The sequence below is a fragment of the Alligator sinensis genome, unplaced genomic scaffold (genome assembly GCF_000455745.1).
Source record: "Alligator sinensis unplaced genomic scaffold, ASM45574v1 scaffold141_2, whole genome shotgun sequence".
In the NCBI taxonomy this organism is placed as follows: domain Eukaryota; kingdom Metazoa; phylum Chordata; order Crocodylia; family Alligatoridae; genus Alligator; species Alligator sinensis.
In genome coordinates, this window is record NW_005842371.1 from 428,164 (window position 1) to 444,240 (window position 16,077).

At 40.9% G+C, this 16,077-nt stretch overlaps 1 protein-coding gene across 1 annotated transcript in view; it reads left to right on the forward strand.

Annotated features, from left to right (window-relative positions):
* DCN (decorin) overlaps positions 1 to 16,077 on the forward strand; it is a 48,273-nt gene that overhangs the window by 26,613 nt on the left and 5,583 nt on the right. The window contains exons 4-6 of the mRNA XM_006029290.3: positions 4,519 to 4,732; positions 4,969 to 5,082; positions 6,845 to 6,938. Coding sequence (XP_006029352.1) covers positions 4,519 to 4,732; positions 4,969 to 5,082; positions 6,845 to 6,938 — 422 coding nt within the window. The remainder of the gene's footprint in view (positions 1 to 4,518; positions 4,733 to 4,968; positions 5,083 to 6,844; positions 6,939 to 16,077) is intronic.

Consider the following 16,077-nt stretch of genomic DNA (forward strand, 5'->3'; position numbering starts at 1 on the left):
GGAAAGAGTTTTGTCCTGAATATACCATAGAACACTAAAGGAAAAAAGGGACACGAACAAGGAAGATAGCAGTGGCAATATACATTATTTCCTACAGGAAATTATATCTGGTATGCCTCAGTTAAGGATCTGATGGAAGTGAGCTGCTTCTGCCCCGTTGAGAAATCTCTGGCAGCCAGATTTATGGGTTTATCTTTTCCTCTTGCCTCCTTCTCTGAGTTACTTGTGGCCTGTATTCAGGTACCCCAAGGTCCACACCTAGCAAGTGTTTAAACTGGGTATCAACATGTTCCAGCTTTTGTGCTGGAAAATAATGATATAGTCCATTTTTTTCTTAACTTCCCCTCAATAAACAGCATTAGAAAGTACAGGCCTGACATAAGCATCAACAACATGGCCCTATTCAAAGAGCTTTTACCTTCCTCTCCCCTTCCAAGTGGCCCCATAACAGCAATGATGCAAATGTAAATGCAAACCAGACTAGTCAGCATTTTCATGACAGGGTGTTGAAACCCTAAGCATATCCTTCCACCCTTTTTGGCATTACACAAATACAGCACATTGGTAGCTGTAATCCCCTATCATGATGCTATTTTTTTCAGGATACTTGGCCCATGTGGCATGTACTTGGACACCATCCTTTACTCCTTCAACACTGACTGCAGATGTTTTCCCTGGGTTCTTCTCCTTCAGTTCCTGTTTTCACTGACCCCTAAAGTCCCACTAATTTTTCTGAACTTTTGTTACAAGTAAACCATAAGAGGCATATTTACAGAAAAGTAAACACTGCCACTCTGAGGGTAATTACTTCTCTGAGCCTCACAAATAATACAGTTATTGTGAAATAGAAAAGGAGCACAGAGGTATGGCTATGCCAGGTGCTATACCAGTTGTCCTCCTAACTTGTTTTTGCTTGTCAAGACGCTTTTGTTGCAGATTCTCATGTTTTGTTTTGTTTTTCCTGGCTGTAGCATAAAAATTCATGCATACAAATGCCAGAGAAACGTATTTTCAAAGTGCAGGTCCTGACCACCGTGCTCTTTTCATATTACTAAATGGGAGGTGAGATACTGATATGGAAAAGATCAAGACTAACTGGTCTATTGTATAAAGCCTCCACAGCACCCACTTTTTCCCATAAGTAAAATCTATTTTTAATACCTTTTAGTAATTACCATTATTTGTAAATTTATCAGATTGTGTGAAAGGATTAATTAAAAAATAAACACACTGTGTTATTTCCCAAATGTAACATTTTTTATGCTTGGGGCATATTTTTTGTAGAGCACTAGAGTTTGACACACAAAAAGTTTGGCTACAGAATTTCCCAAGAGCCCTCAACATTTTGTTGATATTAACTAGATAAGACTAGATTTATGATAAAGACTATTAAATAGATGTCCAATAATGATTTACTGGACATAACAATAAAACCTGTTCTTGTCTAATTCCACACATTCATCATCAAGAATAGTAAAAAATCTGGTAAAGACTTAATTACTTAAAGGGTAGCAAATATTAAACATTAAACAAGTATTTCTAATGCATTTTTAGCTAATGAAGGTTACTCATTAGGAAAGATAGGACTTTGGTTTAAAATCTTCAAAAACGGGGAGTGTTTACACATGCACTTTAATGCACATCAGTCTATTTTAATGTGCATTAAAGTGTCACTAAAAAAGTGGGCATTTATACACACATTCTTTTGTCTCATGACACACCAGAGATCTGCTGTTTTGGAGCAGACTTGATTAATTAAGTCTGCCCCTCATGCGAGCTGAGGTCAAGTGCACTGCGCTGCACCACGTGCGGTTGTATAAGTGGTGCAATGTGCATCAGCGCACAGAAAATGGTGGTGGGACCCTTTTGAACTAAAGCACCTCAGATGTGTTTTAGTTCAAAAGCACGCTGCTGCCATTTTCTCAACACTGACATGCATTTTGGCACTTATACAACTGCAAGCGTCACAGTTCCGGGTGCTTTTCAAAGCGCCCAGCACTGAAGCGCTTGCATGTGTAAAAATGCCCCATGTTATTTAGTTAATGTGCATTAAAATAGGCTAATGTCCATTAAGCATCCCTTAAAAACTGTCCCCTCCTATATGCATGCACAGAGCCTGCTCCAACATACTAGAAATCCAGCACAACCGAGCAGACTCAATTACTCAAGTCTGCTGGAACATGGAAATTGACACACACTGGCAGCATTCTGCATCATGTGTATCAGCATCCCTGCATGTCTCCACACTGAATAAAAGGTAGTAGGGGGCTTTGAAATAAAATACATTTGATGAGCTTTACTTCAAAATGGTCTGTTGCCATTTTTTCAGCGCAGGGACGCTGATGCACATGATGCGTGAGCACTTTTAATTAAAGCTCCTGGCACCACATCCCACAGCATTTGTAAAAATACCTTGTGTTCTTTAGTTAATGCACATTAAGACAGGCTAATGCACATTATCATAGTACCACACAGTGGAAGTACTAGATTTAATGTGCATTAACTAATGCATGTTAATGCACAAGTAGACACGCCTGGATCCTAAGTTTCATTGAATATGAAACTTACACACTTGTAAAAATTTTACTTTTGGTAAGAAAAAAAAAACTGCAACAAAAACAACAAAACACAGATCACAGCAACAGGTTGTGGAATTGGTCTAATTATGATAAAAAGGGTATTCATTCTCATGATTCGGGGCATAACATTCACCTCTAACTAGATTGTTCCCCATATCCGGTGATTATTGAGTTATCTATAAATATTATATTGGGGTTAGAATGTACAGTTTCCTCCAAAGATTCTGGCATTGATCATTCCAGAAACAGAAAATCACATTAGATCGATCTTTGATCTGTTCTAGCAGTAGTTCTTATGACTCAAGAGTCAAGAGAATAAATGAGAATTATGACGAGAGCTTCCACTTGATCATTAAACTTATTTTGGGAGAGGCTTATTGTCAGTGAATTATTCTGTTGAACTGAAAATGACCTCTCTTACCTCCTCTCACAAATCTCATTGCTTAAGGCTAGCATACAAAATTAAAAACAGATATGTTCAGCTACGTGTGTACTCAATGGAAGCATCTGTAAAAACATACCACTTGTTTTAGCTATGGTGAACTGTAAGGGGAATCCATTACACATCAAATACTGGTCAAAACAATCTTTCCATTTTCCTTTCTTTACCTTTCAATTTTCAATTGGAAGGAGCTGATATCACAAGTAATGGGGTATCTTATGGCACTCTTATTGCCTTACTGATTGATGCAAGACTTAAATGCTCTGTTTTCCCTTTTAGCTGACAAAAGTTTAATTATGGAAGGATAAGCATGGGTTAGAAATATATTGGAATGACACCAGAACATGTGGGATATTGAAACATTTGGCATGGAGTCATCTGTTTTTTTCCATTCCTGCAAGTAATGGGATGTAGGAAATGATCAAGAATGCTTTGTAGCTGCTAACAGAAAAAAAATACATAACTTTATACATATAGGGAAGCTCCTATCCAAAAGTCATAATTCACTGGGCAAATAATGATTCACTTAACTTCATAATACGTTGTAAGATAGATAAATAAACATGGTGGAAATAAGATGGAAGGAACTTCAGATGGGTTCACTATAATGTCCATGATACAGTACAATCCTTGGTATAGGATTTTTTTCTCTATTACTTCACTGTTCATGGAATAAGCACTATCAGTGTTTTGAAATTTACAAATTAAGATATGAACTCACACCCATGGTAGTTACCATCTAAAGTCCTACCCTTCAAATTCTTACTAATATAAACTATTCCTTCTCAAGTGAGGAATTCCTTCAAAGAGCCACTTGTGTGATTTGCAACATCAAACACCAAAGAAACAAACAAAAATCTAACAAAGCCAGATGGAAAAACCCAGAAAATGCTGAAAATATTATGAGTTAAAATTGTACCATTTCCTATGCAATCATAGATTTTCTCCCTGGAAGCCACTGAGTAAAATGTAGCAAGACTTGGTGGGCTGTATGGTTGAGGGGTAGTTATGCTGCATCCTAGAATTAGGTCATACAAATTCTCTTCATCCCAAAGCAATCAGGGATCCCTGAAAGGGCTTGTTTGATGCACTATTATGATACATATAACATGGTGAGGCAGTTATGCTTATGTGTGGTGCTATGTCTTCACTTATTTCAAATGAATGTTTTATATTTTATCCTTCGATGTAGATAGCATTCTCAGAGACTCCAGATGGTGGGATGTGGCCATAAATTGTTTTGCAAATATTTTTATAGTAATTTGTTTAGGTTTTGATTTGATATTTTTCTGATTTTTTTTTTAAATTTTGCATTGCATTTACTTCAGCTCCCCAAGGTTCAGTAGATCAGTTCAGGTAGAAATTCTGTATTTCAGAGCTATCAACAACCTAGATACCTGATATTTTAGAACTGGCTTTTTTGCCCTAATTCTTTTACATTAAGGCATATGCCTTCAACATGAAGTAAGAAAAATATCATCTTTTATTATTTCACAGGCACTAATCCTGGTTAACAACAAAATCAGCAAAATAAGCCCAGCAGCTTTTGCTCCCCTGAAGAAACTGGAGAGACTTTACCTCTCCAAGAACAACCTGAAGGAGCTACCAGAAAATATGCCCAAATCCCTACAGGAGCTTCGTGCCCATGAAAATGAGATCTCCAAACTAAGAAAAGTTGTCTTCAATGGACTAAATCAAATGATTGTTGTAGGTATGCATCATAAGAAATGTTGGCTGGAGCAACATGATGTAATATAGATTTTCTAGGTATAGGTCATAATTGACTGTATTTGTAATATCTTCTAGGTAGAAAGCCAAGTGCCCTGGTATACTACAAAAATTGGCCAAATTAGTAAAGATTCAGTTGAGGAAAACTGTAAAACATGCTCTGTAGTCTAATAGTTATGAATAAAACCAATGCTAAACTCTTTTTTTTTTTTTTGGAAGAACTGGGAACCAACCCACTCAAGAGCTCAGGAATTGAAAATGGAGCCTTTCAAGGGATGAAGAAACTGTCCTATATCCGTATTTCAGACAGCAATATTACTAGTATTCCTAGAGGTAAGTAGAGCTTTAAGGATTTAGGAAATTGAGGCATAAGAAATACTGTACTTACTCAAATCTAAGATGACTCTGAATTTAAGGCAATGACCCAATAATTAGATTCTATATATGGACATTTTAAAAATATTTGTTATAATTTTCCAGGTACAGAATCTAAGTATCAGAGGGTCACCAAATGCTACAGCAGGGAAAGCAATGGCTGGGGGGCGGGGTTTGCTGGACCGTTTGCCCTCTGCCTCTCCACTTCTTCCCCCTCTAGCCCCCTTGAATCCCCAGCTCTTTACAGCTTCTGCTTCGCTCCTCACTGTCTCACCCTACTCTCCAGTCTCTGATTTTTCCCTCACCCACCCCTGTTTAGAAAACCTCTTGCCCTGTGGACCTGACAACCCTCCCACAAACCTACTCGCCCTCTGATCTCACGAACCTCCCCATACACTTCTAAACCCCATGATCCTATGAACCCCCCTGGTAGACCAGCTAGCCCCCCTGATCTCACCAACCCCTGCCCCACCCTGGACCCACCAACCTCCAAATCCTGTCAGCCCCTACTGTGGACCTCCTAACACCCAAGCCTGCCAAACTCTCCACAGACCCACTAGCCCTCTGTGGACCTGCAAGTCCTTCCAATCCTGCCAACCTCCCCCTGTAGATCTGCTAGCTTCCCCTGATCCCATATGCCCACCCCTCCACCCTGACTTAATTACATTGGGTTCCTAGCATTGGCAAACACCTGCAGAATCAGGACCTAATCTACAGTCATGTCACTTAAAGTAAATTGCATGATCATTAATCAGATCCTGGGAATGTCTGCAGGTGACCTGAGAGTTGCACATGGTTTTTATCTTAACTTTTCTCCCATAACCTCTAGAAATTGCTCTTACTGTATTTCTGATATATAATGTGCACTGCAATTTCCAGCAGCTGTTTCGAGGGAAGGGGGGGGAGTTAGAAAGTATGTAATTCACTGTAAATTACTGTGAATGATCTCTATCATAAACCAGATAAACAAATGCCAGTGTCTGCAAACTGCAGAAATGAACATTAACATTTGAGCCACTATGCAGTGAAATTGCAAAATATTTCAGAAAGCTAATACTATTTTTCATGCCCTCACTTCCCATTTTGGCTGTTACTTTGGAAATACTGATTGGGTCTAGACAGAGTGAAAATACTGGTCCTGAGTTACTTTTCTGAAAATGAGGAATCCAGTGCTAATGTTTAGAGTCAAATACACCTACTTTTTTTTACATTGCTTTTCCACAATTTAATTATTTATTTTGCCAGTAGTATTCCTAGGTATTTGGTCACAAATTTTCAAGCACCTGCAAAACTAAGAGCATGCATAGTTTGTCATAGAAGGACTCTGTCTTTCTCCCTCTACATGTTCTTGCCATTTAAGCTGTAGATTGAAATTTATTTCTGTGCAGACTTCCATTTAAACTGTGTTCTGAAATAATGTAGGCTGGCCCTTTAGCACAATGTTGCATTCCAGAGAAAACTGGTATTTAAAAATATTAGAGTATCACCTTTATCTCACTGTGAATTTTTATTATTAAAAAGTAACCTTTCCAAAGCATAAATTATAGGATTCATGTGTCTCTGATGACGATGTGTTTCTATTCTGACATTAATGAGCTGGATAGCAGCTACACTCTTTTATATGGCTATGTACAAAGGTCTCACTATAACTAAAAAATAAGCTCTTTTTCTAATTAATAGCTGGTATACTGAAAGGCTTTTTTGGATATTTATTTTGCAGGCCTTCCTCCCTCGCTTACAGAGCTTCATCTTGATGGCAACAAAATCAACAAGGTTGATGCAGAGAGTCTCACTGGACTTGCCAACTTGGCTAAGTAATAATATTTTCCCATCGTGTACAAGTATTATTGAAGTAAAATAGCTAAAATACACAGTATAAAAATATAATTCTAGACTTAACAAGTGTGATCATCTTCTAGTTTGAAATGTACCAATCAATTTGGCAAGAGAAGTTAGCAAGCATATTACACATGTTGACTTAACTGAACAAAACAGCAGATTTTCATTAGCCACAATGAATATTTATCTTGGTCTAGTTATTATTGCTGGCCATTTATTGGCAAATCATAGGAAAGTAGGGCTGGAAGGGACCTCATGAGGCCATCCAGTCCAGCTCCTTGCTCAAGACAGGATCATTCCTGACTAAACCATCCAATCCAAGGGTTTGTACAACCTGCTCTTGAAAATTTCCAAGGATGGATAACTTTCCTGGGTAGTCTTTTCCAATGCGTGACCACTCTCATGGTCAGAAAGTTCCTCCTAATCTTCAACCTAAATTTGCTCTTTTGCAGCTTGAGGCCATTGCTCCTAGTACTATTCCCTTTGGCCAAAGAGCAAAGACCATCTCCCTTAACTCTATAATCACCTTTCAGGTACAGGCAGACTGTCATCAAATCGTGTCTCAATCTTCCCTCCCTCCCTTCCCAACCTTCTCTGTCTTTGCTACCAACTGCACTCAGCTGTCTCTGTTTGTGAAGACTGAAGTTGAAAAGGCATTGAATATTTCAGCTTTCTTTGTATCATCTGGAACTAGGCTGCCTTCTGCATTCCATAATAGTTTCTTAGAATGTCTAAAATAGTCAAATAGCCTATGCTTTTCTAATTTTACTTCTCTTCATTTAATGAGTTTAGTTATATGATTTGAAAATCAATTTTAGTTTATGCAGGACTCTGAGCTGTTGAATTCAAAACTCTGATATATTTAAGTCATATAGTTCCACAGAGAGTTAAGTTAGGAGAAAGAACCATATTCAACCTTCTATTCTCATTTGTATTAAGAAACTGTAGACTCTTCAGATATATGTTTGCTCTTAGCTAAATATTGATGTGACATTTTTAATCCTAAAATGTAAGCTGCACAGATATAAAAACTAACCTGCTTTGACAAATGTTTTTTTTTAAATAAATTTTGCCTTTTAAAAAAAAAAAGTGAAATTAATATGGAAACCCCCATAATAAGCCATATTAAAAGGTAAGGATTTAGCCTATAGTTATTTTCATAATGGACATGCACGAAGATTACTTTTTTTATGATGATGATGAGAAAAGGGAGAGTTAAAACAAAGATTTTAATAAGGGGTTAAATGCAAAGGGATTAAAAAGGATTAAAACAAAATAGGAAAAAGTACAGAGAGACATTTTTATTTTATTCTGTCATCTTTTATTGTTTTCAAACTTTTGAAGAATTTGTGTTCTTCATAAATGACCACAAGGGACTAATGCTACAATTCAGAAGTATTTCTTTGAATCAGAGCCAGAATAGAACTGATGAACAAGACAGGAACATCAGAACTGCCACGCTAGATCATAGTCATTAGCCCATCTAATCCACTACATGGTTTCTGAAAGTGGCCACCACCAAAAGTTTCAGAGAAAGGCTTAAGCATCCCACATAGATAGTGTTTTTTTGCCTGCTCTTTTTGCACTTTTAATCAATGAGCTCCCCCTCACTGGTTGTTCAATAAAAGCTATCTTTCAAACAACCAGATATGTCTGCACTGACCACACTCCTACATGTCTCCCCAGTCTCTGGGAACCCAAAGCATGGGTTCAAGCACTCTTCCCTTCCCCCTTGACCACTCCAAGTCAGGTAATCACACTTCAGACTTCAGTCCACATTTAGGGGAGAAGAGAACATAGAAGAGGGAAAAGCTCCCAGCCACAGGTCACCCATCATCTATCATTCCCAAAGCATGGGTGCAAGCACAACCCCCACACTCACCCACTTTGAGACAGGCTGAGCTGGGTGCTCACTCCTACCCTCTGGTGACAGAAATTGATCAGGAACTGAAGTTATGTGACTATCTAGATTGGTAAGGTACTGTATAAGTGAAGACTTCTGACCTGCACCAACTGTGACAGTTTAATTGCTACATATGCCCACACCTATGATTCAATTTGATAAAGACAGCTGGGGACCTGTGAAGTTAATTTCCTCATTTTCCAGAGAAAGGTAAATTTTCCAGTGTTCTGTGTTGAGAACACAATTCAAAATAATTACATAACACATAAGAAAGTATTCTACTCTCAACCCACAAATAACATTAAGACTTGCCATTGCATACATCCAGTTATAGGGGGACAAGGCATTCAGTACCTGAGTACAGGGTGGTATAAACATGTAGAGTCATCTATGAGTACAGACAGAAGTGCAGCTCCCTGGTCTAACCCATGGCACTTCACAGAAAGAGCCATGAGTTAGACACATCCTCCCAAACCAACATACATAGGCTATTGGGTCAGGAGGGTGAGAGACCGAGCTCCAATTTGGAATTGATCCAGAGAGAGAGGCTGCATATATGCAACCTCTTCCCCTAGCCCTGCCCCCTTTCCCCAGCCCCTTGGTGCTGTCTCAGGATGGGAGGGAGAGAAGGTAGGGGAGGTCTGCTCTGGGGTTTCCCTAGCCTGTGCTGGAGTGGGGGAGGGGGTGGATTGGAGCCCCCTACCCCAGGGGCATCTGCAGTCCACCTGCCCCACACTCCAGCACCAGCTAGGCAACCCACAAAATAAGCTCCCTCTACTCCCTTCCTTCCCCTCCCATTCTGAAAACAGTGCTGGGATCAGGCACAAGTTAATGAAGATGCTCCACTTTGAAGCATCTTCATCTGAAACCTTATGTAATTAGGGTTCAGATTGTTGCAGGATCAGGAACTTGTAAAGCACTCTGCAGCCATGCACTTGTGTTGGTTCATGGCTGAAGAGTGCTTTCAGGGGTGAGATCAGGCAAAAATTGTCACTTCTGTCTGTACCCTATGAAAGTTCCCTTATCCCCTTAGAAAGTAATATGGTCTGTTTATAAGTGATAGATACTAACTAAGATTTTAAGGTCTCATACAGATGTTACAGTGAGAAGTTTGGGGGTTAGATCAGGTTAAAAAATAGTCCCTTAGTCTAACTCAGTGATTAGATAGGTACCAAGAGCCTGATCTAAGGTAAGCCAGGATAAGGGGATGGCAAAATCAGGGGGCCTAGCAGGATCCATGGAGGCAGTTGGGGTGATTGGGAAGATAGGTGGGATCAGAAATCCACTCTGATCCTGGCAACTCCCCAGGCTCCTTCAACCCCCATCCTTGATGCTTCAAAAATGCTTCTAATCTCACAAACCTCCCCTTGGGCTGGTTTTACCAATGTTCATTGGTGCTGGGAGTCCAGCTGACGTAATTTGGAGTTGGGGAGTGGGGGGGAAATGGGAGGCTGGCAGCTCTGTGGGGGGGGGTGGCAGGATCAGGGTGGCTAATGACTCTGGTTGTGGGGGGAGGGTTGGTGGGATCAGGGCACCTCTCTCTACCATGACCTGGGGTTACTTTGAGGCCTCCCGCCACCTCTAACACCAGAAGAACAATTCTACTCTGTGAACCAATCCCCAGACCCTCCTCCCATGCCAATTTACTTCAATCAGCTCCCAGGACTGTTAAACACCAGTAGAACCAGCACTGGGAGCAGCTTGTGGGATCAGGGCATTTGATGGCCTTGGAGTGAGGGGCTGGGAGACTAAAATACTCCCCCCAGTGGCAGGGGGGAGTAGGAAAAGTGTAGTCCCATGGCTGTGGCCAGCAGCTGGGCTTTCCCTGCCCCAAAGCTACACTTGGAAAATGTACAGAAGTTCATCTTTACCCACCTTAACTTATAAGACTGTGATACTTTATAACTCTTTATGAAGATAAATGTTTAATTTATCAAAGCACTCTTTTGACATTGAAATAGTTAGGTGTCCTCCTTATTGAAATAACTGGCATAATACAGGCAGGGCAGGAGGGGAGGGGGGAGAGGCAGATGGAAGACACATTAGAGACAATATTTCCCTCTGTTTGTCTTGAAATTCCATTCACTAGAATATATAATAATTGTTTCAGTGAAGTCTCTGGAAGTCTCCATGGTCAGTGCCCTTTTTTTTGGAACTGGTCTTGGAAAAGGTTCCTAGGCCTTGTAAAATCCAAACAGAACATTAAATTCTGAAAGCGTTCTGTCTCCTAGAATGGGTTCCGTTTCCTCCTAGGTTACCACAGTTCAGCCTTCCCTAGAAAAAACATTCAAGGTGTTCCGACATAAAACAACTTTCATAAAAATAATGAAAAAAAGTGTCTTCCAAGTGAAATAAATCCTAATTTGTTGAATCAAAGTGAGGTTCAGCCATTCCATTTTCATCCCAAGCACCACAAAGCTATTGCAACATTTCTAAGCAAATTTAGTCCAGAAGAGGAATTAGTTTCCAAGCTCCTCATTATGAAGAACCACTGTCCTATTTCCCTTTTCACTTCTGATGTGTATGATTTTGATTTTGGCAAGGGAACAAGTATAGAACATGCAGCTACCACAAGAAATGGTGGTGGCAAGAGCTCCTGTAGAGGACATATGTCTTCACTTTGTAGGTCAGAAACATATGCTTTTTTGTTTCTATGATTCTACCTAAAAGCTACTATGGAAGAAGGTATTAACATGTTTTTATCTTATTGTAGCAAGCAGCTAGGACACCAGGCCAGGGGTCAGCTGGAGGGCTGGATCCAGACTGTGAGGCTGGAGGGCTTGCCCTGTGCCCATACCCATCCCTATGCTGGCTCCGAGCAACAAGGAGCTAGACCAGGACAAGACAGCCCCAGCTGTGCCTGAGTTCCAGCCCTCCCAGCTATGGTTCAATATGGGTCAAGTGATTTTGGCAGTGCATCAGCAGTGATGGCCTCTGACTGCACCCACCCTGGGGCCAGGCAGCTGGGACTTGCATCTGTGCTTCCACTAATTCTCCCAATTCCACACTTCCCAGCTGTGGTGCAAGTGTAGCTTCCAGCTTGTGAGGAGCTGCACAGGGCTGGCAGCTGTAAACTGTGTCTGTGCAGCCACTACTTCTCCCCCGCTCTGCCCCTGCAGCTGCAGTGGGGAGCTGTAAAGGGGCCACACAGCTGGGGGCCAGGGTGTGTGGTGGAAAGAGCAGCAGCAACGCAGATACGGTTTGCACATACCTGGTCCCTGAACAGCTCAACTGTGGTTGGAAGCAGCACTTGTGCCCCAGCTAGGAAATGGGAGCTGAGAAAAGCAGCTGTAGTATGGCTGTAGCTGCCAGCTGCCTGGCTCCAGCATGGGGAAAGGCCCCTGCTGATGTGACACTGAAGCCACCTGGCCTACACTGGACCAGAGCCAGATTGTTCCAGCCCATGACTCATTAAAGGTTGCCCCCTGCCCCAGAGCACTAGATTCAAATAATCCCATTACCCAATTAAATGACTTATTGGTTCTACAAGGAATACTTTTCCCTCCTACAAAATATGAGGATATGCCACAACATTTCTGCTTTCCAGTATTTGCTCTTGCAGTCTACCATGCTTCTGGACTAGGGACAGACATTTAAAAAGCCTGAGCCTGAATTGATTCAATGTTTGCACGTTAGTCTAACCTGGCTAGGCTGAACTGGTTTGTAACTGGACAGACATTTTCTCTGGACTGAGGAAATTTAGGCACAGACACTGGCTCAGGCTAAAAGCTGGGGGATGCTAGAGCAGCCCTCCCTTCCCTGGCACTGTACTGAGCTGAGGGGGTGTGGCCAGGCCCCTGCAGGGCCTCTGATTATGGAGGTCTGCCTGCACAGTCCCAGGCTTTTCCACACTGGCTGCTCAAGGGGCTGGAGTGTTGCCAGCCCCCAGCCCCCTGCTAGCACTCTGAGGCAAGGGTGTGTGTGCAGTGCATGCATGCATTGATGATACGGAGCTTTTCAATCTCACTCTCCCTGCTTCTTTATACTGTCTGCAGCAAACTGACAAGCGAGCAAGCCAGAAGGGGGCTGGTAACAGTGATTATCATCACCTCATCAGCAAAACAATAGGTTTTCTCCATTACTTCAAACTCTTCTTAAACAACTTACCAGCTGACCTGCTGATTAGCTCCAAATAGCCCTAAGTGTTCACTGTTCTGTCTGTCTGTCCCATTGAAATTGGGGTGAGACACACATAGAGATACCTCTCAGCATTAGCTAGCATATCACATGCCTAGGGACCGTGGAGCTGGAGTCCGTTCTGTGGGAGATGGGAGGAGGGGAGGAAGGAGAGGGAGTCCTGCTTAAGCAACAAGCAGCGAGGGGGTGGTAGAGCAGGGGGAAGCCAGTCAGACCCTGCTGTGTCTGCAAGTCTCTGCCAGAGCTCCAGCCAGGGAGCAGAAGGGAGGGGCCAGCTCTCCTGTAGAGCAGAGAGCCCCACCCAGCCCAGAGAGCAGACCATGCTGCTGGGGCTATTTGGTTCATCTTAAACCAGCAAGGGGTCTGGGACAGACATTGCATAAACCGGTTTGACCCAAATCAGTTAAGTCTGATACTACATTCAGTCAAGTTTATCTCGAATTGGTTTCAGCCATTTTCAAACTGGTTTATGTGCACTGAATATCTGTTACAGGTTTAAACCAATTTCTGATCACTTAAACCAGTTTATGTGTGATGTCTGTCCCTAGCCTGGAGTGCTAAGCATCACTTCTGCAGCAGCAATAACTTCAAGCCTCCTAGTGAAAAGAAATAAGCAGAGAAATACTTTCTAATACTGGTGATAGCCACTGGGTGCATCTACACAAAACATTTACTGTGGAGTTGCCTAATTAGCTCTGCAGTAAACACCTTGATGTCTACACTTGCAGCTCTATTAGGCTGCAGGAAACTAGTAAACTCCAAAACAGGATAGTACTTATAAATATAGCTGCCTGCTGGCTAACCCCACACTGGAGCACCCTCCTGTCCCAGGCAGCCCCTCTGCAACATGTCGAGCTAAGATGGAGCAGCCCCAGGCTGGCAGGCTGACCCCTTGGGATGATCTGCCAACAAGGGATGCTCTGACCTCGCCCAATGTACTGTGGTCCTGGGTGCACATTCAAACATGGTGCCCAGCAGCAATAAACTACTGCATTAATACCATGTGTAGACATGCCCACTGGGTAGCAACCATGGCATAAACTTAATCTTTTCTGCTGTAAGACAGATCAGAAGTACAGAGCATTTATCAGGGAAAAAAGAGGAGTGGAAATATCAATGGGGATATGGCAGATAAAAAAAATCTAAACATTCACACAAAGCTACTGCAAGGAAATATTGTTCACTTCAAACTGAATGATGGTTCTGCAAATGTAATGCTACAAAACACTCCTACAGTAGAGTGCATGCATTAGGTATTATGACAGCATTAAGAAGTAGCTCCCACTAAATTCAGTGGAATTTTTTTTATTAGATATGCACAATGGAATCTACATGTAGCCCAGAGGGATGATAATGTTTAGATTTGTGTGGTGAATTTAAGCCCATATAAAAACCAAAATGGAAAATGCCAGCAGAAAGTTTAGAGACTACAGAAGTTGAACAAATACTTTAGAATTTCAGTGCATTGATCATTTCCATGGTAAAATATCTGCTATTTTAGTTATGTTTATAAATTACACGACATGAGTAAATAACTAACTAAAACTTCAGTATGGATTTTAACAATTTACAAATATAAAAAGCTATATCAGTTTAACATGCAAGAACCATTTCCTAACTTTCTTTCTATTCCCATAGAAAAAAAAATGAAAAGATGAAAATCTATTATACTCCATTCTAATGTGCTAAAACTGTTTTGCATTACAATTCCATCTCTTCCTTCCTATTCTTCCTAGACATCACAAATCATTATAATGTATGATCCATTTGGGTTTTATTAGAATTTGTTCACGGATATGTATTATGTTTTAAGTTTAGGTTTTAGACCCATCTTTGTTCATAAGCATCCAGTCAGCCTTCCATTCCCAAGACAATTGTTTTAGTGTATGAATAATTTTGCAGATGGATTATCTCTCTCTCTACAATGCCTAGGAACATTCTTTGTGCTCACAATAGAAATCTAATTCAGCTGTTCCCCTTGAATTCTCTTTAGCTGAGACATGTCTGCTTTGATTTTTATATTTGTGTCCAAATTATGTTCACATATGTTAATCAAGAATTTGTGCAGTCTCTTGCCATTTCTCACTCCTTCCCAAACATCCCATATAACTGTATAAGACATATATGAAATATAATTGACAACATTTTCCCAAACAGCTTCACTAGGTTATTCATTCACAAGAGCAAGCTGTTTATATGAAGCCAAATTTTGAAATCTTCACTAATTTGCTAAGGGTTGTAATCAGTGAGGCCTTAATTTAAGTAAGAACCTATTAAATGAGATTATAGAATCTCCAGTAAAGATACAGGATATTTTGAACTGGTTTGAGGCTGATTTATATTTGTTGTTAGAGGTTCTGAGTACGTGAAAATCTTTCATTCTCATAGTGGAATAGAGCAAATATTTTTTCCCTGAAAAATGGTAACCCATGCTTTCAGCTAAAGGATGGCTATAGCAAATTACATTCTAGGAATACTGATAAATGCATGTTTTATAGAATAGTACTCCTGTTGAGGAACAAAATATGTAAAATTGTATTATCAGATTCTCCCAAAATAAATGCATGATCTAAAGGAAAAAGATGTGTAGAGACACAAGTTTTCTTAGCTGGATATACACATTATGGGGTGGTGTTACCAGATTTGCCCATCACTTTCGGGTGTGCTCATTTATTAGGGGTACGTTTATGGGGGTCTCTGTAATTTTATCAATGTGCTGCCTGTGTTACTTGTGTTTCTATATGGAGCTGTCTCTCTCTCCCTTCTGCAAGTCCTCACCCCCAATGGAGCGATCTTGCAGGACTCAGTTTCAATGGGGCTGGGTTCCTCCAACCACCAAATCAGTCAAACACATGTATGCACATACACACACAGATCAACAGGTCATGACTGAGCCAGGCCGGGTTATTTAGCATTGACAGGCTAACACCCTCATTTGCCTTGAACCCAGTTCATCAGGGCAACAATAAAATGCAGTCACACACAAGTACATGGGTTAACAGAGCACATCTGAGTCAAGCTGGACTATTCAGAATTGATAGGCTGACACCCTCATGTGTCTTGAACTCAGTTCA